Source organism: Amia ocellicauda, chromosome 13, assembly GCF_036373705.1.
Source record: "Amia ocellicauda isolate fAmiCal2 chromosome 13, fAmiCal2.hap1, whole genome shotgun sequence".
In the NCBI taxonomy this organism is placed as follows: Eukaryota; Metazoa; Chordata; class Actinopteri; order Amiiformes; family Amiidae; genus Amia; species Amia ocellicauda.
Window position 1 is genome coordinate 18,867,316 of NC_089862.1, and position 23,029 is coordinate 18,890,344.

General features: G+C 36.3%; 2 protein-coding genes across 2 annotated transcripts in view; both read left to right on the forward strand.

The window, feature by feature from the left end:
• Positions 1–1,716: 1,716 nt before the first annotated feature.
• gpr78a (G protein-coupled receptor 78a) lies at positions 1,717–5,811 on the forward strand. The gene is made up of 3 exons (XM_066720981.1): positions 1,717–2,770; positions 3,215–3,328; positions 4,700–5,811. The coding sequence occupies exons 1-3, from the start codon at positions 2,103–2,105 to the stop codon at positions 4,935–4,937; spliced, it is 1,020 nt and encodes a 339-aa protein (XP_066577078.1). The 5' UTR covers positions 1,717–2,102; the 3' UTR covers positions 4,938–5,811.
• Positions 5,812–8,179: 2,368 nt separating this feature from the next.
• The window catches only part of cpz (carboxypeptidase Z), a 15,133-nt gene continuing 283 nt past the window's right edge, over positions 8,180–23,029 (forward strand). Inside the window, exons 1-11 of the mRNA XM_066720092.1 lie at positions 8,180–8,348; positions 10,052–10,081; positions 11,164–11,538; positions 11,762–11,977; positions 12,637–12,866; positions 15,370–15,531; positions 17,310–17,468; positions 19,106–19,241; positions 20,091–20,230; positions 20,542–20,641; positions 21,616–23,029. The exon at positions 21,616–23,029 is cut by the window's right edge and continues 283 nt beyond it. Coding sequence (XP_066576189.1) covers positions 8,240–8,348; positions 10,052–10,081; positions 11,164–11,538; positions 11,762–11,977; positions 12,637–12,866; positions 15,370–15,531; positions 17,310–17,468; positions 19,106–19,241; positions 20,091–20,230; positions 20,542–20,641; positions 21,616–21,968 — 2,010 coding nt within the window. The 5' untranslated portion in view covers positions 8,180–8,239 and the 3' untranslated portion in view covers positions 21,969–23,029. The remainder of the gene's footprint in view (positions 8,349–10,051; positions 10,082–11,163; positions 11,539–11,761; positions 11,978–12,636; positions 12,867–15,369; positions 15,532–17,309; positions 17,469–19,105; positions 19,242–20,090; positions 20,231–20,541; positions 20,642–21,615) is intronic.

The following is a 23,029-nucleotide window of genomic DNA, read 5'->3' on the forward strand; positions in this document are numbered from 1 at the left end:
TATTAATTAAATTCACTGGATTATATCTGCTATCTGCAGTCATTTGTTAATAATTTCTTTTAAGCTTTTGATGTGTACATGCTACCAATTTCCTGTTTTATTTGTTGTGTTGATTGATATGTTGATCGCTTCTTAATTAGTATAATAGACCTGGAATATAAAAATAACTCCTGGACAAGGCTGTTGAAAGGCACAGATCAGGGAGTTGTTTCAAAACATATCAAAGGTCTTGCATATCCCTTGGAACATGGTCAAGATTATTATTTAGAATATCCTTCTGAGATCAGGCTGTCCCTCCAAACTGGATGAACAAGCAAGAAGGAGACAGAAACACTACAAAGAAGCTAATGCCAACTTTAAGAGCTACAAAGTTTGTACAAAGGTAATGTGGTCTGACAAAACTAAAATTGAACTTTTTGGCCTACATGTAAAGTGTTATGTTTGGAACACACCCAACATAGCACATCATTTAAAGGACACTGTCCCTACTGTGAAGCACGGTGGTGGCAGCATCACATTATTGCGATGTTTCTCATTGGCAGGGACTGGGTAACTTGTCAGGATAGAAGGAAACATTAATTCAAAGTACAGAAAAATCTTTGATGAAAACTTGCTGCCCTCTGCAAGAAAGTGGAAATTGGAACTCAACAATGACCCGATACACACATCCAAAGCTACACTGAAGTGGCTAAGGAACAAAAAGGTAAATGTCCTTGAGTGCCCAAATCAGAGCCCAGACCTAAATCCAATTGAAGATTTGCTTCCACCAAGTATTAACTCAGGGAGTGGGAAGTTATCCAGTTAAGATCCAGTTTTGTATTTTCACTATGCAATTGTTTCCCACTTTTTCTTCTCCTTAACAGTGTGGCATATGATGTGTAGATTAGTTATAGATATAATTGATTTAATTGGGGCAGACTTCCTTGATCATAATTATTCTCAATATCTTGTTAATAATTTATGATAACAGGAAATAATTATATCTAATACACTGCTAGTATCTTGTCTTTCTGTTGCCTTTAAAAGCACTCGTAATGACGAATCACAATCTTCATAACGCATTACCATATATTTTGTCTTATCAGTCTTACACATACGCACACACAAAAGATCAAAAATAAAAATGGGAACATACATGAAGAAGAGAAGGAATAAAAGATTCAAAGCTAGCTTTAATATCACACAAGACGACTAGCATCAGGCGGTGAATTTCGTTTTTGCATGTATGAATAGCCGCATTCTCTCCTAAACTCAATGCACTGCGCAGCGAGCTGCACAGTCTGTCACATAACTCACCCCATGATATGCACTCTATATTGAGATGCAGAGACATTACACTGAGGTGCAAGTACACCAGTGAGGTTTAAATTAAATAAGCCAGGAAAAATGTAATTCTTGGCATCCATTATAGCTACAAAAGCACCCCATACAGTATGTAATCATGCAGAAATGTAAACTGACAAAACAGATAAGGTGAATTTAAAACTGGGTCCATTCACTCTCGGCACACACAACACATTTGGAATGGGTAGACCGGGTCGTCATCAGCATGACGATTGTTGTATGCATACTCATCCTAAATCGTAATTTCAGAGGGATACGCTTTAACGCGTAAAAGTGAGATATGTCCATTAACAATTGATGGAGAGTCGTCACGTCTGCTTGTCTTCTCTTGCACGGCTCTTGCGCATGAGCTGCGCAAACTGGCACCGCTTCCCTCGGGTCCTTCATATGAGAGAAGTCGCAGCTGCAGAAGAAAGTGACCAGACACCCGCTCTTTTATTTGAAAGTAGCACGCAGGCTATGGTCGGCATAGCTTGGAAGCAGAATAACATCTGGGACAGACTGCGGCGTTTATCACGGAGGAGCGGACTACTTTTAAGGATGTAACGCTCCGTCTGGGCAAAGGACCTCTTTCTGCTCAGGTTCAGCACGCTGGACAGCTCCGATCGCAGGCTGAGGTGCCGAGACCTGTAGGAGTTAATTTATTGAGAATTCAAAGTGTTCAACAGCAGCAACACAGGGACATGCCGGAGATCATGTCTGATTGCTCTTTTCCGACGAGTGAAGATAACTCAGTAGCATAATCTTTGGACTGAGACATGGACTTGGCAGAAATCCTGTTGGCGTTGTGTATTGTTGTGGTAGCGGTTGTCTCTTTGTTATCCAACTTGCTGGTGTTGCTATGTTTTCTGCACAGCACCGAGATTCGCAAGCAAGTCCCCGGCGTTTTCATCATGAACTTGTCTTTCTGCAATCTGCTCATCACGGTTTTAAACATGCCATCCACATTGCTGGGGATCATAAAAAACCGCCAGCCCTTTGGAGACTGCATCTGCCATACTGTAAGCTTTCTGGAGACATTTTTGACCATCAACACGATGCTAAGCATGGCAGCATTGAGCATAGACAAGTGGATTGCGGTAGTGTTTCCCCTGAGTTACTCCAGTAAGATGAGATACAGAGACGCTGTGATCATGGTGTGCTACTCATGGCTCCATTCTCTTACCTTCTCTCTCATCTCGCTGCTCTTTTCTTGGGTTGACTATAACAACATCTATGCATCCTGCACCTTACATTTAAAGGAAGAACGAGAAAGGAGACGGTTTACTGTGTTCACCATCGTGCTCCATGCTACCAGTTTCATGCTTTCCCTACTTATATTATGCTTTACGTACTTAAAAGTTTTAAAAGTTGCACGGTTTCACTGCAAGAGGATAGACATTATTACCATGCAGACTCTGCTCTTGCTGGTAGATATTCACCCAAGGTATTTATTCAAACTTACTTCTGGTGTGTTTACTACGTTTGGTGTGTTTCCAGACACAATTTGGTTGCGTTTAAAGGTTGATGCCAGCACTGTAAAACATTTGCACACCTTCTTTGGTTCCATACTCTGTGGCAACTTGAATCTATCATCAGATCTAGACACAGATCCATTGCATTATTACCTCTCTCTTAACGTTCATGTTCAGAATAATCTGTTTGGATTGTGTGGAGACGATGAACTATAATATTAATACCTGGCAACGTGGTTAAGTATTTTATTATATGATTGGATTTTATTATAATACACATACATATTACTTTTCCATGATGAAAGACTGCATTTAATATGTATGGTTTATTTATGTATTGTAAAATTGAATAGATATTTATTTCTTATAGGTTTATGTGTATACATTATGTAATTACATATTATGAATGTTTTCAGTGTTAAACAACGTTGCCTTGTGGAACAGAAAAGGAGGAGACAGCGTGCTACTAAGAAAATCAGCATTTTTATAGGATCCTTTATTATCTGTTTCGCCCCTTACGTTATTACAAGGTGAGTAGTAGTTTAAAAGTTGGTCTCAAAACACCATCAGGTGTTACTTATATGAAGTAATCTCCATCCTGAAGACACAACTAAAGTGTGTTAATAATAATAATAATAATAATAATAATAATAATAATTATTATTATTATTATTATTATTATTATTATTATTATTATTATAGTAATAACACAGAAACATGAAAAACGTTGATGAAAGTGACATATTTAGATCTAGTGAAGTGGCATAATTTGATAATGTTCATCCCAGCTGTAATTTTTCGATTTTCGCTGTGCGATGACTGCAGATTTATCAGACCTTCACCAATACAAATATACAAATGTATTAAGAATTGTATGTATAAAGAACACAGGTTTGGAATATGGATCTATAAACACGGTCAGAAACTGCGCGAAAACCGCTTAATTATCTCAGTCAAACATGTCCTGAGTTGTTAATAAGAGGCGCTAATGGAGACAATTTAAATGTTGATACAGAGCTGCACTCAGCAAGAACTCAAGGCATCTACCATAGAAGAGTATTTCCTCTGTCAGTGGTAAAACTGTCATTACAGGAAAATGAAATATATTGTTTAGGAGAACCAATTATAAGTTAATAAAGAAAACATAAAATAAAATAAATGTAAAATGTTTCTGATAGTACAGTAAATGTTATGGGTCATATTACTATATTAATTTGATCATATTTTCCCAATTTAATTAAAAGGAAAAATACATCAAAGGGGTATAATATGAAATAGATGCATTTAAGTTTTGTAACTATTGAGTGCTTATTTTTATTTGTGTTTCAATTGTTTATCTTCAGTATTCAGACGATTTATGAATTGTAATTTAGCAGAAGCAGTAAGATGTTGTGATATGCACAATATTGACTGTATTATGCAGATTGTGAAGCGAGCAGTTATTAAGAAATGGCCTACCTGGTTCTCTAACATTTGTAATGAATTTATAAAAGGTGATTTTTTTTTTTTTCCCGTGACAAAAATACGTCTGATAAAAGGTTCAGTACTCTACACAGATGTGTTCGATATTTTAAGGTACATTACTACTTATTTGCAATAGACCTACACATACATCAGACAAAGAGCAAATCAATATATTGTGTGTCTCTGTGTTGAGTAAATGCACCATATTATTTTAAACCGAATGGTGACAGCATTTCAGAGCAGCAAGTTTTATTGTTGTGCTCTGCAGGGAAAGCAGATGGCTGCTATCAGCTGAAGCTATAAATCATCTCCAAAATCCAGTTAATGTGCTGCTTCTCAATGTTCACTTGCACAGGCAGAGAGGGGATACTAAAGTGAAGTCATTTAGTATTACTTGCTGCATGTTTTCTTAATGCACACCTTTTGCTTTTCCACAGACTGATAGAGCTCCTGCCATTTGTAAGGGTAAATCACCACTGGGGGATTGTAAGTAAGTGCCTCACGTATAGCAAGGCTGCATCGGACCCATTTGTTTATTCACTTTTGCGTCAGCAGTACAAGAAGGTCTTGATTAACATTGTCAACAGGCTGCTGAAGAGAGATCTGTATCCTTCATCTGGACACAACAGCTCTTTAGATACAGAAAATGACTATTGTCTCCAGAGAGTCAGCTAGTTGTGCTCTTACAGTCTAGAGTGCTGCATACTGTCAGAGAAACATGTCACTAGAAATGGTATTAGGTTTTGGAAATAATTATGGAAATAATTAGTATTTTTTGTATGTTTTGTTTTGGTTGATAAACTACAACACAGATTAAAAATAATACAATTAAAGAAACAAAACAAAAAACATGTTTGCCAAAAAGGTGGGATTGAAAGTGTGCCAGTTCTGTATTATAGCTGGTGTGAAAGCCTGCCAAAACAACAATAAACAAACTAAGAAGAATCAGTAATGGAAAAATAATGTTCAGACATTTAATAACCTTCAGAAACAATGTTGTAGTAATCCATCAATTATTACACAGAAAGCATGTCACCTCACTGAAATGATAATAGATTGTCCAATTACAAGATCTCAATTACTGGCTTCAGGAGACATTGAGAGTAACACTGCTGTAAGCTACTTTGTTACTGGCAAAATATCGGCTCTGAATAAATCATCAGAAGATCAGGTGATTCCTGGTGAGTGGTCATGGCCTAACCTCTGTGTAACCTCGGACTGAGTAGATCAATTATAAAATAAATACTTAGCTACAGGTAGAGCTAGACCTTTTAGCCTGAATCTCTGAAAATACCAGTTGAATCTTGATGGCTCTCTTAATGAAATTTAAAGTTTAGTTCTTCAGAGCACTCAAACTGTTCCTGTAATTATTTCCATTACTGGATTTGAATGCACTTTTCCTTTATTTCAGAGTTTAAACGTATTAAGAAAATCCAAAGGTAACATTTTATTTATTTGATCAAAGCTTACATTAAAATTGAATGTACTGCCAGATTGTAAAAACTCAAATGTATTTGTATTTGTACTATTATTTTGTTATCTTACTTCAAAACGGAAATGTTTATAAAATGATATTTATAAAAACAACATTTAGTTTAACTACTTTTGCAATGGATGGTTTGAAACATAATATAGTATTTATTTGTTTAAAAATCTTATTACAAGAATTGAAAGAAGTCAGCTGTTGTATGTGAAATGTTATATTGTTCATTTGTTTAGACTTGCATAGTTGCTTAGGTTTGTGCCAGAATTTTGTAAGTTATGAACAGTCAATATCATTTCATCTGTATAATTTGGTTCATTGCTATAGATCCACACTTATGCTTTTGGATATTTCTTTTTTTAAGAGATGTGTGCAAGACCCACAAAACTGAGTAATGTTGCAGCTTCTCTAGTACAAATATGTAAGTTAAATCATTGATGATAAAAGTGCAATAAAGCTTTCAAGTGTTAAATGTCTCATTACACATATCCCTGGTATTTATTGCTCCTTCTCATACTTTGTTGCATTTTGTCTTTTAAATATTACATCATCACGTAATCTCCTAAACCAGCAACTTTTCTAGGCACACTCACTTAATTTACAATGTTGTGCAGCATGACAGCCCCCCTTACCCACCTGCCAACAAGCCCACCCAACACAAGACTCACTGAATCCTGACAGGAACATATTGAATTAAAATCAATGATAGGGTACTCATGTTTATTATATTTGTATGAGGTCTAGTCATGTGAGACTTTTACAAAATCTGGACAGCATGTTCAAACCTGAAGCCAAAATGGTTAAAGGGAGAAAAGCCCTCGAGCTGGAGGAGGTCAGATTCAGATTCAAAAGCCTGACCTGGGACACCTTTCACCACTATAAAAGCAATCACGGCCTTTACAAATGCAGCTATGGGTTAGTATTATCTCAATGTGTTGCAGCGCAGCACACTATTGGTCAGAGAGATAGTGACATACAGTACATCTGCAATGTTTCACAGGTGTTAGAAAGAAGATTTTGCAACAGAGGAGAGAGTAAGGTGCAGGTAAGGCACTGTCCATGTTCAGGATTCTGACTTTACAGGACGGCGGCAGTAAACGTTTTCAAAATTGCTGAGTGAAGTTATGGCTTTCAACCAACAGTTAATGCTTTGTCTTACTGTAATATGGCTAATTAATGGAGTTGCATAAAGGTCTATATCTACTGTGCATCCTTGAGTAATATTAAAAATATATGGATGTCATAAGAGTTGGAGTAGCATTGGGGATTATGCTGTTGAATCCCATTTTCAAGAGATGGTCTGTGAAACAGAGTGCTCAGGAATCCCTATGTCTTTTCCACACTGCACACAGTCCTTGATTTAAAAATGCCCTGTTCAGTCAGCCCTCAGCTAAGTGTTTGTTTCTTCCCTGTATAGCTTTCTAAAAAAATCCCAATAGATGACCAATTCATGATGCACAGATAAAGATTGAAATTCCAAACACGTTGCATGGACACTAGTAAATTCCAGATACCTGGTAATTAAAATTATACGTGTATATCAGGGAAGTATGACATGTCTGAAACCCAATCTGTTAAGAAAATGACTTTAGCAAATTATCAGTGCTGGGTTTCAGACATATTTCCCTAATATACTTACCCTTGATCTGAAAATGGAAAACAAGTTCGTTAGACAAAGCTAGACATAAATAATAATAATCTTAATTGGAACGTAAAGTAGAAGACAGAGGATGTACCAGGACTGAGTACCGGAGCTATTACATCCTGGGGGGGATGGAGGGGGATATTACTGTTTGAAGTGGAAGGTTAACCTGCAATGGAGAAAAATTATGATTCAATTGATGGCATCAAGTGTTTGAGCAAAGAAAGACCAAGGCGTGTTCGACCAATATGTGAAATGCAACTCAAAGTGTAAACCCAACTGTTTCATTATGAATAGGTCAATATCATCACACATTCTGGCAGACTTGGGTAATCTTGGAGAATGCCTTATGTAGTGAAGCCATTGTCTGGTGGTGGTGAAAATTTACTAATTCTCTTCCCTGAACTGGTTCATGCACAGTAAAGAATACTTCCCCAAAGGATCTTTAATATCAGGGAACATGTTTAATTAAAAAAAAAAAAAAAAAAAACTGCTGAAACAGACACATCCCCCTTCAGCATGGTTTAATCAGAAAACTGCATCTTTACAATGATATGCACACATGGAACAATATCCCTATATTTTCAAATAAGAAAAATAAAGAAATATGCAAACAATGTGTCAAAATAAATGTATATTTTAAGTTATAAAGTAGAATGGAATAAATAAATCAAACGTGCATGTATGTTCCACTTCTCTTCCGTCCAGCACGTCTGCTGTAATATGATCGTTGACCGTAATACATGTAATACAGAGACTTTCTTTTTTCATGGGAAGACTGCGAACTGCAAAAAGTTTCCACTGCAATTAAAACCCAGAGTGCATTGAAGTGAGTGCCACATCACGGTGCATATGGGATACAAACGGATCAAAATGAACTCAGTTGTATTTGCTGTACATTTGTTGGCTTCAGTTGTCTGGTGTGCTCCACCACGTTGTGAACCTGGAGACGCATTTCTAGGTAAAGTATCAAAACTTGAGCGGGCTCTGGGTAGTTTTAGGTGTAGGTTTCACGCTGAAACGCAAGAAAACCCCAGTACTTAGAGACACGAAAAAAATTGATCTCCATACATCGTGCGGTAATGATGCTAACAAACTTTAGGTGAGAACAGTTCAGTTGCGTTGAATTGACTAGTGTGCGCATCACTTCATTTGTATACATTGTTTCAATATTGCACGATTTAAAATAAAAAGAAATGACAATAAAATAGCTTTTGGTCAGTATGTCATGATATACTACAGGATTGTATAACATAGTTATGATTATAAGAAACACAGTAGAGGAAGAATGCGATTATACTGTTAATTAATGCGCTACCCACTAGTGGTTAATTAGCATAGACCTAAAACAAGTAACAATGTAGCCGACACAGATATGACATATTGACTGCGCCACTAGGGTTTTTCTTTTCTTCAGTACAGATTATTGAAATGCAAAACTGTAGGCCCCATCGATTATCGCAAGGGTAGATATTTTATCGAATCGTTTTCTATCAATTGAAACAATTGTGTGTTTAATCGCTCATTAACAGCCCAATGGGTACAATGTGTAAATAAAGTACATTTGGATCATATAAGATCATGTAGCAACCTCGCCTTTTATGTATGCATTTTAAAACGATCCCTTCTCATTATTGTATAGAAGTCCTGACGGCATCAGTGTAATTTCTCTGCAACGGTCCTGCACATAGTAACTAACTATCTCAGGGCTCCTCCAGCACAGCGCAGACACGCTACACGGACAGTGTGCGCAGACACGCTTCGAAGCCCAATAGAAGAGATTCGAAAGAACACTGCACTCGAAGTTCCATTATTTATACTGTTCTGTTATCTGCTGAAAATATCCCTATTCGGATTGAGCGTAACTTGGGTTCCACTTCTCGACATTTTACGGGAAGAAAGCTGAGATCACCCTCCTACCACCCCGACCCCCACCCATTTACACGTAAAGAAGTTGCTCTTTAGTTTGACAATAAACCAGATGTATGTACTTTGTTCTAGAGCCTTCGAGACAATTCGAGTAAGGTGTGCAGAAATAAGATTCTGGATAGTGTCTTGTGTTTTCAAGATGTTATGTACTGTATATGTGTTTTCTCCTAAATGAATGAATCCCTCATGAAAGATGCTGCAGAATATTATTGAGAAGAATGTTAATCAGGTGTAGGATACTTGCAGCAATCTGCAAGGATTTTGCCAATTAAATCCTAACAAATATTATTATTATTATTATTATTATTATTATTATTATTAGTAGTAGTAGTAGTAGTAGTACTAATAGTAATACTAATTTTTATTGTTATAATTAGCAAAACGTGCGTTGGGAAATAATACAATACCACAACAATATAGTAAAACTACAGAAAATCAAATTAATATTAACATCATATAACAAAGTGAATGATGTTCTGTGATTTTGAAAATAAAGCAAATGTATAATGTGTGTGTGTATATATAAGCACAAATATGTATTAGATAAAATGATTAATCCGTTTTCATATACATATAAAATTATTATTTATCTTGAACAAGATGAAAATTATCTGCGATATTTATGCGCACTAAAGGCAAACTTAGTAAAAATCTCTTGTGCCATCTAGTGTTGAAATTCAACTTTACACTTTGGCAACATCTAAATGTTCTTGATGTTTTTTGTTTGTGTTTTAGGACGATGTCGAACTCAAGTTGAAGACAAACGTAAGTTTGTAATTTAAGTAGTAGTATAATTTAATAAACGTCATTAATAGTATGTACAATTCAGCAGGTTAGTAGTTGTAGTATAACAGCAGGTGATAAAACATTATAAACCAAACTAGTGAAGTGAGTGGACACTCCTGATTGTCCTTTAAAGACTACTGTAAGGCTGTGCAAGTTTCTTGTTTTATGAAACAATGCTTTGATTTCAATGGTCGCAGCAGCTTTACATGTTTTACAAATATTTTAGTTCTCCTTATAAATTCCCAACAATAATTCCCTGATTTATGATTCTACTGTATACTATTATTGAATATAGTGTTTGAGTGTTTTCGAAAACCTATTGTATTATAACACACAGCACAACATTTTGGGTAATTTAAAGAATTTCTTGAAATATATTTCTCAAAACACAGCATATATAATGACACCAATGAAGTGCTGAAAAGGACTGGCTGCTACAGGGGTCACTGGCATTAGTAACTGCCATCTCTAACATGAGGTAGCAGTTTGACTTTGCAGGGTTGATATTGAGATCCTATAAAGAAGCATTTGTCTCGCAGTACCCGTGTGGCTCAAGGGTAAAGAACAGTTTGTGAGACTCTTGGGTGTGTGACTCAAATTCCAATCACAAGATGCAGCATGTCCCCCTATTTCTAAATAACTCCAAACAACAAACTGGAGGAATTCATTGATTGTATCTCCGGGCGACGGATTTCTACCTGACTAACTCACTGGAGCTTAAAGTGACTTTTTATGGTGTTATATTTGAAGATGAATCGTTAATTTACGAGGGGGGCATTTTTATCAAATATAAAAGAGAGAATGGGGAAGTAGTCATTTAACAGGATGTCCATGATTGCAGAAGTCCCTAATTTACCTCAATTGTTCAAGAAGCATATATATATATAGACCCACAAAGACTCCAGCAAACTTGCAGTATTGCGGAGGCATTGTATGGTTTTCATATGGAGACGCTGCATATTCCAGAAATATGCACTAGATAGAAAGACTAAAATATAAATGTAGTTCTTACTAACATTGTTTGCTTACATTTCCTTTATTCTCTTACTGTTTTGGTCCAGCAAAATGCACAGGAATTTTACTGGGGTATTGTGATGATATGCCTTACTCTAAAACCCTGTTCCCCAACTTGCTGGAAAACAAAAACAGAGAGGAGGTGGAGGCGGGAACCGAATACCTCCTCCTCAGTGTCATTCACACGTTACTGAATGGCGAATGCACTCCTGACATTAGGATGCTGGGCTGCTCCATCATTGCCCCTCGCTGTGAGAAGGACAAGCTCATGAAACCTTGTCGAAGCACCTGCGAATCAGTCAAGAAAAACTGCATGCATGCGTTTGAAGGTATCAATATGGCCTGGCCCTACTTTCTGGACTGTGACCGGTTCTTTGTTGGCGAGGAAGAAGGGTGCTATGATCCTTTGGAAGCATTAAGAGGTAAGACTTAATAAACCTTCTCAAAAAGTGATTTGCAGTGTTCAGTCCCTAGTAAACTTAATGTTGTTGTAATGTTGCATTTAAGTTATTTATTCCAACAACCTTTTAAAAAAATTTGATAGCACCATGAAATAAAGATCAAACCTAATTCAATGTTTTTACCACTTGAGTTGTGAGTTATATATATGATTTATGTATGTATGTATGTATGTATTTATTTCAGAGAAGCAAGAGGTCGCACTTGCGAGCATTTCCCCTGAAGAACCTTCAACTATCATCCAATTCACATACCACACTCATGCTCAGATGGTTAACATTTTAAAAAAGACAGCAGCGAGATGCTCAGACATTTCAAGAACGTACAGCATTGGTCGAAGCTTTGAGGGGAAAGATCTTCTCGTAATCGAGTTTTCAGATAACCCTGGGCAACATGAGTTATGTAAGTACATGGTTAGTTTTACCATGACAAATAGATGCTACATTCAAAATAGAAGATATTTAATAATAATATAAAAATATTTCAAAAGTGCATTTCCAGTAGTCTTTTCACATCTTCGTTATTTTAACTTTGGTTACACTACAGCATGCCTTCTTGTGTTGCACACACTGTTTATCCACTGGTGAATGAGTTTGATCCAGACAGATTCCTAGTTTGAGATGAAACCTGTAAGTGCATCAAGCTATCAGCTTCCAATATCCCATGTGTTTGCTCGGCAATAGTGGTAGCTGTATGTGCTTTTGGGCTCCAGAACAGAGGTAAAATCAAATGTGTTCCTTTGTTTCAGCATTTAACATATATTTATTTAACTGACAAATGCCCTGTTTTTCATTTTTAGAGAAGAGTGTGAATAGTTTTGCTGTTCTTATCATTATGCAGGATATGCATTTGGCTAAAGGTGTAAAATGCTGATACACCAAAAGCCTGTAAATTGCAAAGCTAATGAGGCATACATTTTAAAAAACAAACTATAGATTACTTTTGCAGAATCAGGGAAATATAGATTTGTAATTATTTGTTTCTGTAATGTACTGTATTGTGACCTGCCACCATCAATTGAAATGTTAACCCTTGTCTTTTATGCTCATCTCTTTTGACAGTGGAGCCAGAAATTAAATTAGTTGCGAACATGCATGGGAATGAGGTGCTCGGGAGGCAGCTCTTGATCTACTTAGCTCAGTATTTGTGTTCAGAGTATCAGCTGGGAAATGAGAGGATCCAGACTCTTATCAACACCACCCGAATCCACCTCTTTCCCTCAATGAACCCTGATGGATATGAGATAGCTGCTGCAGAGGTAGAGGATACCAATGAGCAGGAGCACGATGAAGTAAATATCAGTTCTCAAGATACATTACGGATCCTCTCTTCAACCTCGGCCCCCACTACCAGATTGTGATCCAGTGAAATCTCCCTGATTATCAGAGGAACTATGCAGAATAGGAAATCAAAAATTCCCAATGTAGGGCTCTTCATCGCAAGCCACAATTTGCCTTCAAACAGTACATTCAGTATTATAATTGCATGTACGTAAAAAAATAAAACACAAATCTATATTTCTGGAATAAAATTTAGTCTGATGTCACATCTGGCAGTGGGAGTGGCCTTTAGCCTCACAACATAGCTTTCAACTAACGTGTTGACTTCTCAAACTTTCCTTATCTTTAATCACTAATTTTTAACATAGCCAACTAATAATAGAAAAAAAAAACATTAGTATAACAGTACTGCAAATAGTTTTCCTTTTTAATATGGATGGCCACCACGGACAAAAATAAAAGAAGATATCATTTAATTTAAGGAATTAAAATATCCTCCAGGTGTACATAGATAATATAAAACAAAATGAGAATTAATATATGCTGGCAAAATAATGGGATCACATGTATCAAGAAAGAATCAGTTTGAACTTTGTATCTATTATTTTGCATGAACCTTTTCAAAAGAAAATGTGTCAGAGGACATTTGTTGCTTTATTTTATTGCAAACTTCTGAAGTCTTCACCAACATTCCCATTGGTCTGTGGTAATACCTGCACATACTGTAGGCCCCCTGTCACAAAAATGTCAGCAGTATATCACTATTGTTGTCAGTTCATTGTTTCTCAGTCCCTAATGAATATTTATAAGGGGTTCCACTCCTCATTTCCTCTCTTCTGTCGAGATTATTTCATAATATTTCAATAGGATCACGAAACTATTGAAATTAGTGGTTCAATTTTTAAAGTTTTTTTTTATACATAGAGTTTAAATCATTTAAGTTTAGTCTGGCAGACCAGGGTCATTATCAGACCACAAGTTGCCTTCTGCAGGTATTGTCAGTGTCTTGACCTTCTGTCCAGTTTAACAAGATTAAAAAAGGTTGTAATTATCTGAAATATGTTGTGGGAGATAATTACAAATTACAGTCATAGAATATTAAACATGGGCTGCAGAATGACTGGCATGTTTGCAGCTGTGAACAAGGGGACAGTTTGTATGCAATAACATGACAGCAAAATATTCTGTTTCATTTTACTTGGAGAAGGTTGATGTATCTGAACAGATGTGAATGGTTTATTCTGATTCTTGATTCTTGATTCTTGATTCTTGATTCTGATTTTTAATTATTTCAATAAAATTCCAATATGTGGTCCATCACCACCAGTGTATCATGACAGCATATTTATTTGGTTTTCTTGAACTGAATAATAGTATTACATAAAAATAAAATCACCATTGCTTACTTCATTAATTTGTAAACATAAAGATAAGAAATGTATACTTCAATTATGTCGCCTATGAGTTTGGGCTTCCAATATGCTTTTCATGGAATTCATATTGGTTTAAATTTACCGTTAGGTGTCTTGTAACAGACAGGATTAACAACTGGACAAAATTAAGTAAAGTAAACAAATTAATACAAACAATACATTTCAGAAAGGAGAGGGAATTTCCTTAAAATATGTAAGCTTGATAGTTCATAATCAAAATGCCGGAGGAATTATTGTATCTCAGGGAGTGATCCCGTATCTTGGGAGGAGGACATTGTTTTTTTTTTTGTGTTGTTTTTGTTTTGTTTGTTTCTATTTATTCCAAATTCCAAATCTGATTGGATGAATTCAAATTACAGATGATCAATTTTACTTTTTTATTTCTCTTTTTGCATTGGATAGAGGGCCGTGGGCCGTGTTGGCCTATTTATTAAAATGTGTACATTGAAGAGTTATTTCAGCGTGCCTTTTTGAAAAGAGTAATGTTTCTTTAAAAAACTGTGCAATAAGGAAGTGAACCTTCAGATACAAAACCTTGACAGCAATATTTTAGATGAAATGACATGTGCAAGAAACATCCTTGGCCTATTTAATTCATTTAAGTATTCCTTATTTACTCTTAATTTAGTTCTTGTGCACATCACGTCTAATTAAAAGGCATTATGAAAACACAACGATTCTCTGTACATGTTTTAAACATTGCACTTGTTCAGTCCCCTACTGTGCCTGGGCATCACAGACCCTGGGATGCTGGCCTCTTTTGAGCACAGAGGGTTTTCCCTCTATTACTATCTTCTGATAGTTATTAATGTATGAATATGTATTAATTCTGTTATTCCTGTTTTCTTTTGGAACTCTTATACTTCAACCAGGGATAGTCAAATAAATAACCCATCCAATCAATTTCAGGGCAGTACAACCATTCATTATACAATGTAAGCCATTTTCTATTAATCAAAGCTTTAACAGCCCAGTTATGCCACAACTCTGCTCTGGAATAGATTGGAAAGGCCAGTATTTGACTTTGCCTATCGTAAATCCAATACAGTGTTCTTCATTACCATTATTGTGAAATGTTTAGGGTCATAGGTATAATGGTTGGACCAGTGGGAGAGCAAATGCCCAAAACCTCGATCTCAATAGAAATTTTCCAGACCTGACATCGATTGTTTATAGCCGAAGGAGAAGCAAGGCCTACCGCACCGATCACATTCCAATTCCAGACAATTACTGGTTTGGTAAGGTATGAACTGTATTATTTTTTTGTTTGTTTAAACAAAGTTGCTCATACTTATGCTGTTCAATTAAATACATTCCTTCCATTCATGTAATTGTTATTGCAAAATATTTTATAACTCTGCTGTTTTGCTTTACAGATTCAATTTTGGATTTGAGAATTGCTATACGAATAATATATTTCCATCCCTAGATTATACAGACCTGTCCAAAATGTTTCAATGAGGCAGCTGAAAAGCTGTGGCCCTCTGGTTTCAGGACAATCTCTCAGAAGTGGAACAGTGGGTTCTGTTGTCTGTCAAGGCACTGACTTCTTTCTACAGATACCAGATCTGTCGCCTCTTTTTGTTAAGTCTCTCATCAATGTTTAATAATTTCGTTTTACCTACTTCCGTGGCCAGTACTCTGAGCATTGCTCATGCAAGAACTGTCAATTTCAGGTTCCAATACTCTGTTCTTGGTTTCTCAACCTGGTCTAGGTTGGGTCTCTTGTGTTTTTCACCACTTAGAACAGTTATCAACAGGAATTTGAGATTTCACGTTTACTTGTCTTTGTCTTAAAGTGCAGTATTTGTGTAGTGGCAGTAGAGGTTTGCTGTGGCACACAGGTGGAGCCGAACAACTGCAGTTTGATGCTTTGACTTTTATACAGATGATTCTCAATGCTGGTCCCAGATTTCATTACACTAACATACTGGATTAAAGTTAGTGTAAATGATCTCTATTTATGTTTTTTTTTTAATCTTACCTTTAAAAACCTGTAGGGCCCATGAAGGATGAGGAATGAGTGTCAAAGACCTTGACATAGCTTTTGCTTAGTTACCTGAATAATCCTAAAATAGCCTTCCATTGCAAAGATATCTATTCCCCAAAGATCCTTCTTTCATTTTGGCCCTTTGCCTTTGATGATTCTTTGTTGGATAGAATACAGTGCAATTGCAAGCATAGATATTATGTCATGTGAAATGAATCGTCTAATCTTCTTGTTCTCCACATCATTCAGCACAAATTAATCTGCTCTTATAAAATATATTATCACTGAAAGTTTTTGGAATTGGTTTCCATTGAGCTTGCCAGAATAAGCTGTAATTGGTTAAAATCATCACAAACAGCTGTGTTATAATGGCATCAAAGATCACTAAATTAAGTTGATAGAGGCTAGGCCATCACTTGAACAGGAGTCTTTGTAAAAACTGAACAAAGTAACAAAGGGAAGGAGAGAGAATGGAAAAATAATGCTTTGAAGGAATGAAATAACAAAAGTGTTTTGTGTGACAAGCAGTGATGACAAGTCAGTGTTTGATGCTTCATATCCTGTAACTTGAATAATGTAATGAACAGTTGTTGTTTTTTTTTTAATTCTACTCATCATCTATGTATGATCTAATTACATCTGAACTGTATTTGATCAAAATGCATCTGATCTGCATTAGATATTACTCTATAAACGTAACCTGCTTTTCACATAATTGAAAAATACAATAGACTAAACATTAATTAAAGCAAATTGGAATTAATTTTGGCAGTCCATTTAGAGGAATCTGTTCAGATCATTCAAACAGAGTTTTGTCTCACTAAAACAGGTTTCCGTTTGAATGTTGTATTTTTCTTTGTCATGGTTTACTCTTGTTCTGTGAGTTTCCTGCAAATGTATTATATAGGCTATGGAACAGTATTGCTTATATTATAGTGTTTGAAGGAAATTCAGAAACACACACATGTATAAGACTGCAGAAAGCTCTGGAAGAGGGCCACGTATGACAGCTTTTCTTTCTTGTGCTGTAGGTTGCTCCGGAGACATATGCTGTGATGAAATGGATCAGATCTATCCCTTTTGTACTGTCTGCAAGTTTACATGGCGGAGAGTTGGTTGTTTCCTACCCTTATGATTTTTCAAGGCACCCAGAAGAAGAAAAAATGTTTTCTCCTACACCTGATGAGCAGGTAATATAGCGAGTATCCCGAAGGTTTGATTTAACAGGATTAATTCGATGTGTAAGAAAGCAAAGTTTAGTTTACAGTGGTTTCTTTCCATAAGCTCACATGTTAAGGAGCGCATTTTACACCTTGATTCAGTCTGTGGTGTAGCACACTATCACAAAAACAAACCACAAGAAAAGCAATGGATCAACCAGTAAAAGCCTCTGTTTAGAGCACAAATGTAGCCCTGTAGTCAAGGTCTCACTGGGATGATGTCTGGGATCTCCACATGGGGTAGCACAATTGGCAGAGGACTGGCTGGGTTGGGTGGGCCTGAATTGGACAGGGTTTCCTTGGCTTGACATGCCACCTCTGAGCCCTCTGTGTCATTACTCAGAGCTGCATTCATCCTCCGCCTTGTGATCTCCTGCAGGTGCTGATTAACAATTGAAAACCAACTGGGAAGATAGGATAGGATAGGATTCGCATGGAACGCTGAAAAATAAAGCACTGCCCAAAGGCGGAGGGGTTAAGCCTGTTTGCATGGAACCTCATATGTAACATTTTCCTATCCAAACAGTCCCTTTCCATTTCCTGTTTGTATATATGGTGACGCACACATTTCCTCATTGCCGTTTCGCCATAGGCCTCAGGTCTTATGACAAAGCTCTCGTTACCTTTTATTGTTTTAATAATATAACGCAGTATTTTGCACTTTTGGCTGGTATAAATATACTAAATTGTCACATTCCCTGTCTGACATTTCCCTATCATACACCTTTCCCCTGTCGCCACTAGACGTCACCCTTGTTCTTTGTACCAGTTACTTTTCCAAGCTCCCTTCATTCTTTCCACATTCCTGAAACCCGCGTGCACTTCTGCTAGCACCCCCGTTCCCATTTGCTCTGCACCTTCCGCTTGGTTTTCCTCCTCTCCATATAAACCCCTCACAAACACTCACTAATCGTGAAGTATTGTTTACACCTGATATCAATTCCAAGCCTTCTATTCTCTTTGTTGCCTTCTTGATTTATCCACCTTTGCTATTTCCCTCTCGACTACTGATTATCGGATTGCCTACCCTGTACTGTTTGCCTGATCCCAGACCTCTCGCCCTTTCGGATTCCCTGTGACGTTCTTGTTCACCAGCCATTTGACCCTTCGTCTGTTTCTGGACTCCCCTCGCTCTGCTTTTGGGTCCCTTACCTACTTTAGTCCCTCCCGTGACACCAGTACACATGCATTGTGTTCAATGTGAACATTGCGAACATATCCCTGATTATTAATGTATATTAATAATATACCTATACTTGTGCCTATACTTATCTGATCATACAATTCCCAGTGAGAGAGAGTCTTCTCAGCAGAGCACAACCCTGTGCATTGGTTACAGTAGTTGTTGGTTCCTGATTGATAGCTAAGAGGCAGTCTCCTACGCCAAGTCATCTTTGAAAGGCTGATGGATCCACCGTGAATGATACTGCAGAGGTAATGCCATGAATCACCATATGAAGTGACTTCAAATGCCCTCAGAAAAAAGGTTACTTAAAGTCAATAGGGCACAACCGTAATTATTCAGAAAAAAAATGTTTCTTTGAATCTTGTATTGAATATACTTCATATACATGTATATGTATGTATGAACTGATTTTTCCCCTCAGGTGTTTAAACTGCTAGCCAGGACTTATGCAGATGCACACACCGTTATGTCTGATAACTCGACAGACAGATGTGGTGCATCCTTTGCCAATAAAGGAGGCATTGTCAACGGAGCTTTGTGGTACAGCTTTGCAGGAGGTACACAGTCCAGCGCTTAAATCATATTTTTCTTCAATGCTAATGAACAGGTTTTACCCTTCACTGTGGACTGTAAAGGCCAGGTTTGACTAAAAGTGGGGCAGAAGTGCTAGCTCACAATAGTTAGGGCAAAATGTAACTCATGCTGCACTGATGCTAGAGTTTGTGGTTGGCATGGTAAATGTAACATTTCCTTGTGTTGTGATTCTGATGAAGTGGAAATTGGATCAGTATGTTTTCACTCGCACTTTGTGCTCTTTTAGCCCAAACATCTGGACAACCAATTCTGTGGAATTTACATGTAATAATAATAATAATAATAATAATAATAATAATAATAATAATAATAATAATAATCAACACTGGTGTAATTAAGCTATTATTTCAGATGTTTTTAAGTAAGGTGGTACACCACAGTACAGTCCACAGTCACCAGTGTCTGGATACAAAAGTATAGCCAGCTCTGCATTTTTAAATTATTATTTTTTTAATTTTATTTTTTTCTTCCAATATACAGAGTGCCCTGGCGCAAAGGGCTCTTCAAGGGAATGTTGCTCCACATTATTGTAAAGCCTATTTTTACCTTGCACTAAACAATGATCACCCATGTGCCCAGTGCTATATCTGATCAAAATCTCTTTTGGGAAAGGTCATCAACATCAGCATTAGAGCAGTGACTTGCATTATGAAAACCAGTCCACAAAATACATTTTAGGTGCTTTTGATACATATTCATGTAGATATTTATCAAAACACATTTGAATGTACATTTTAAATTTAGTTTTTTATAAAATCTGAGTTGAAATCTGTTTTTACTGTAGTTGAAATGTACATTTCCCTTTTAAATAGGAATGTCTGACTTCAACTACCTCCACACCAACTGTTTTGAGATAACAGTGGAACTGGGCTGTGACAAATTTCCGAGCGAAGATGAGCTGTATCAGGGTTGGCAACAAAACAAGGAACCTCTCTTAACTTATATGGAAGTGGTGGGTCTCTTGTGCATTTTTTTTCTAATATTAACAAAATGAATGTCTCTGAAAAAAGACAAATATGACTCTTTGTTGTTCATGTTCAAGATTATTTACATTATTTACAAACTTGAGAGATCGATCTGGACCCTCAGACGAGCGAGTAAAGACTAACTTCTCAAACTCTTTCAGTCATTGCGAGCTGGCAATTGTTCTGAAACAGATGGAGTGTACTGCCGTCTTTTGATAGACAGACAAGAAGAGATCCTTGACCAGATGAATGTAGGAAAATCTGCAGTTGTTTATTACAACGCTTCTCTGTTTTTCAGGTGCATCGTGGAATAAAGGGGATAGTAAAGGATGAAACAGGTAAAGGGATCAAAGGAGCACGTATTTCAGTGAGAGGAATAAGACATGACATCACTACTGGTAATTATTGAATCCATGTTCATTATTATAAAATATGTATTTATTTATTTAGACATTCTCTATGTCACTTAGAGTCTACTTTTAATTAATTATTTCTCTGTTATGTATATTTTAAAGTATGCATTTAAAATAACATTGAGTGGGTTGTCATTCCTTATTAAAAAAACATCAACATCAATAACTTGCTACTTCAAAAGTCCTGTGACTTCTACGAAGCATATTCATTTGCATTTACTATTATAATATCAGTAAAAACTGTGAGAGAACTGTAATATATCTGTAAATTGATCAAACTACCACCAGACGTGAGTTGAACAGAAATTATTGGAATTTTTTTACATTTGATTAGCATTCATGATGATATACCTCATTAATTTATTATTTGTTTTAAAATTGTTTGAATGGTAACTTAACCAAACTCTAACTCCAGAGGTTCATTTTACAGGATTTTGAATGGTTTTATATGGTTAAGTATTGAAATGTCTGTTTCGCTCTCACACTTCCCTGCGGGAGGCATCTAGATACAGTATAAAAATACAATAAGCTTTTGTGTCTGATATCAGGAAAGGATTAGTTCATCAACAGTTATTTGACATGATTTGATTGTGATGATCATACATATCAGATGGCAGGGTAAATGTTATATTATGTTACTTATGGGAGGTTACTATACATTGTAAACAAGCTGCAGTACAGGGCAGTAGCCAAGTGTTTCAATTTGAAGTTGCAAAAATGATAATGTTACAATGAACAACAACAAAAGTACGACAGTGTAGTCAGAAATACATTAACTCAGCCTTTATGGGCCTTTGTGCTTGAAGAGTTTCTGAGATATATACAATGTAGAGCTCTATTTATTGTAAGTGATTTTTAAAGATATTTTAAACTCTGCTTTCCATCGAAGATTATTTGTTGTGGTGCTCATGCAGCTCTCAGTTTTGTGTACTTATTATGCACGTCTGTGTTTACTTTAGCTGAAGATGGAGACTACTGGAGACTGTTGAATTCTGGCATACATATTATTACTGCTACTGCACCCGGCTACACAAAAGTCATGAAGAAGATTAATCTACCACCAAGACTACAGAAACCTGGACGTGTAGATTTTGTACTACAAAGTATAGTCCAGGAACCAGATATGGTTGTTAATTATCCTACTCAAGACACATATGACCGGTTTGACCCTTATAATCAGTTTGAACGATATAGCCAGAGGGAAAATGGAGAGCCAGGACAGGAGGAGGACAGACAGGAAAAACCTTGGTGGTGGTCTTACTTTGTCATGTCTGGCAACATGGCACCAACCTGGCTTCTGAGGAACTATTAAGTTTCTAGAGCATTTTTGTTTGTTATCATCCACAGGGTCTTCCAGCTTCTTACCAAGTAACTGCCTTACCAATGTAATTGGCAACTGAGAAACTCTGACGTTTTCAAATAAGATACACCTTAGCTTAGATCTCAAAATATCTGGCCTGCTTTCCTAATATTTTCAACTGAACTTGTTCTCTCTTCATCCCTAAATTAATATTTTATGCTGCCAGCATTCAAAACTTGAATTTAAACAAATAGCTAAAATAAAGTATGCATAATATCTGAGATAGCTGAAAAACATACACACAGATGTATTTTTCTTGTTCAGATATGAGCAATATTTTCTTTTAATTTGCATAAGCTGTGTTAATATTATTGTATATGCAACTAAAAGGAGTTTGTATTTCCTGGTCAATGTATCTATTCTGTCTCACATGTTGTTTATGTTTTTATTTGCTTGTATAACAATGAATTTCATTACAACAAAATATTTCAAAAAGGCTTCTGAAAGTTGACTATGGAGAATTCTGGTCAAGAAGAAAAAGTGTGTCCCATAGTACATTGTTGAAGAATCATGCAACAATGACAAACTTTCTCAACTAAATTCCATATATTCAGTATAGATATTGTCAGATGTTGTGCTGGAACACATGTTTAGAATGGCAAAAAAAAAATATATATATATATATATATATAAACCAAAATATAAAAATGCAAACAACAAATAAAAGGTACTCATACATCTCAGAGAATGTACAATTTAAATACATCATCACTACATCACTTTTAATCAAAAATAAACTACAGATAGATTCAGGACTAGGAAGACTAGACTCATGTTGTGGATATTGTCCGTAATGATTGCTGAAATAATTTGATCTCTATTTAGGAGGTAACTTCATATTTTAATGCCAAGGAAAATGGAAGTTGTTTGCATAGCTACTCTGTCCCAAACTTTACACAAAATGGTTAGCATTTTTATTTTGTGAATTTACAGTTGTGTGCGTTGTCATGAGCCTTGCAGGCTGTTCAGATTTAGATGTAGTCTTCCCCACTCAATTTGTGCAACTTGTAAGG

Coding starts and splice junctions, on each gene's coding strand:
- gpr78a (XM_066720981.1), top strand. CDS start 2,103: ATGGACTTGGCAGAAATCCTGTTGGCGTTGTGTATTGTTGTGGTAGCG. Junction 2,771..3,214: donor CTGGTAGATATTCACCCAAG/GTATTTATTCAA, acceptor GAATGTTTTCAG/TGTTAAACAACGTTGCCTTG. Junction 3,329..4,699: donor GCCCCTTACGTTATTACAAG/GTGAGTAGTAGT, acceptor GCTTTTCCACAG/ACTGATAGAGCTCCTGCCAT.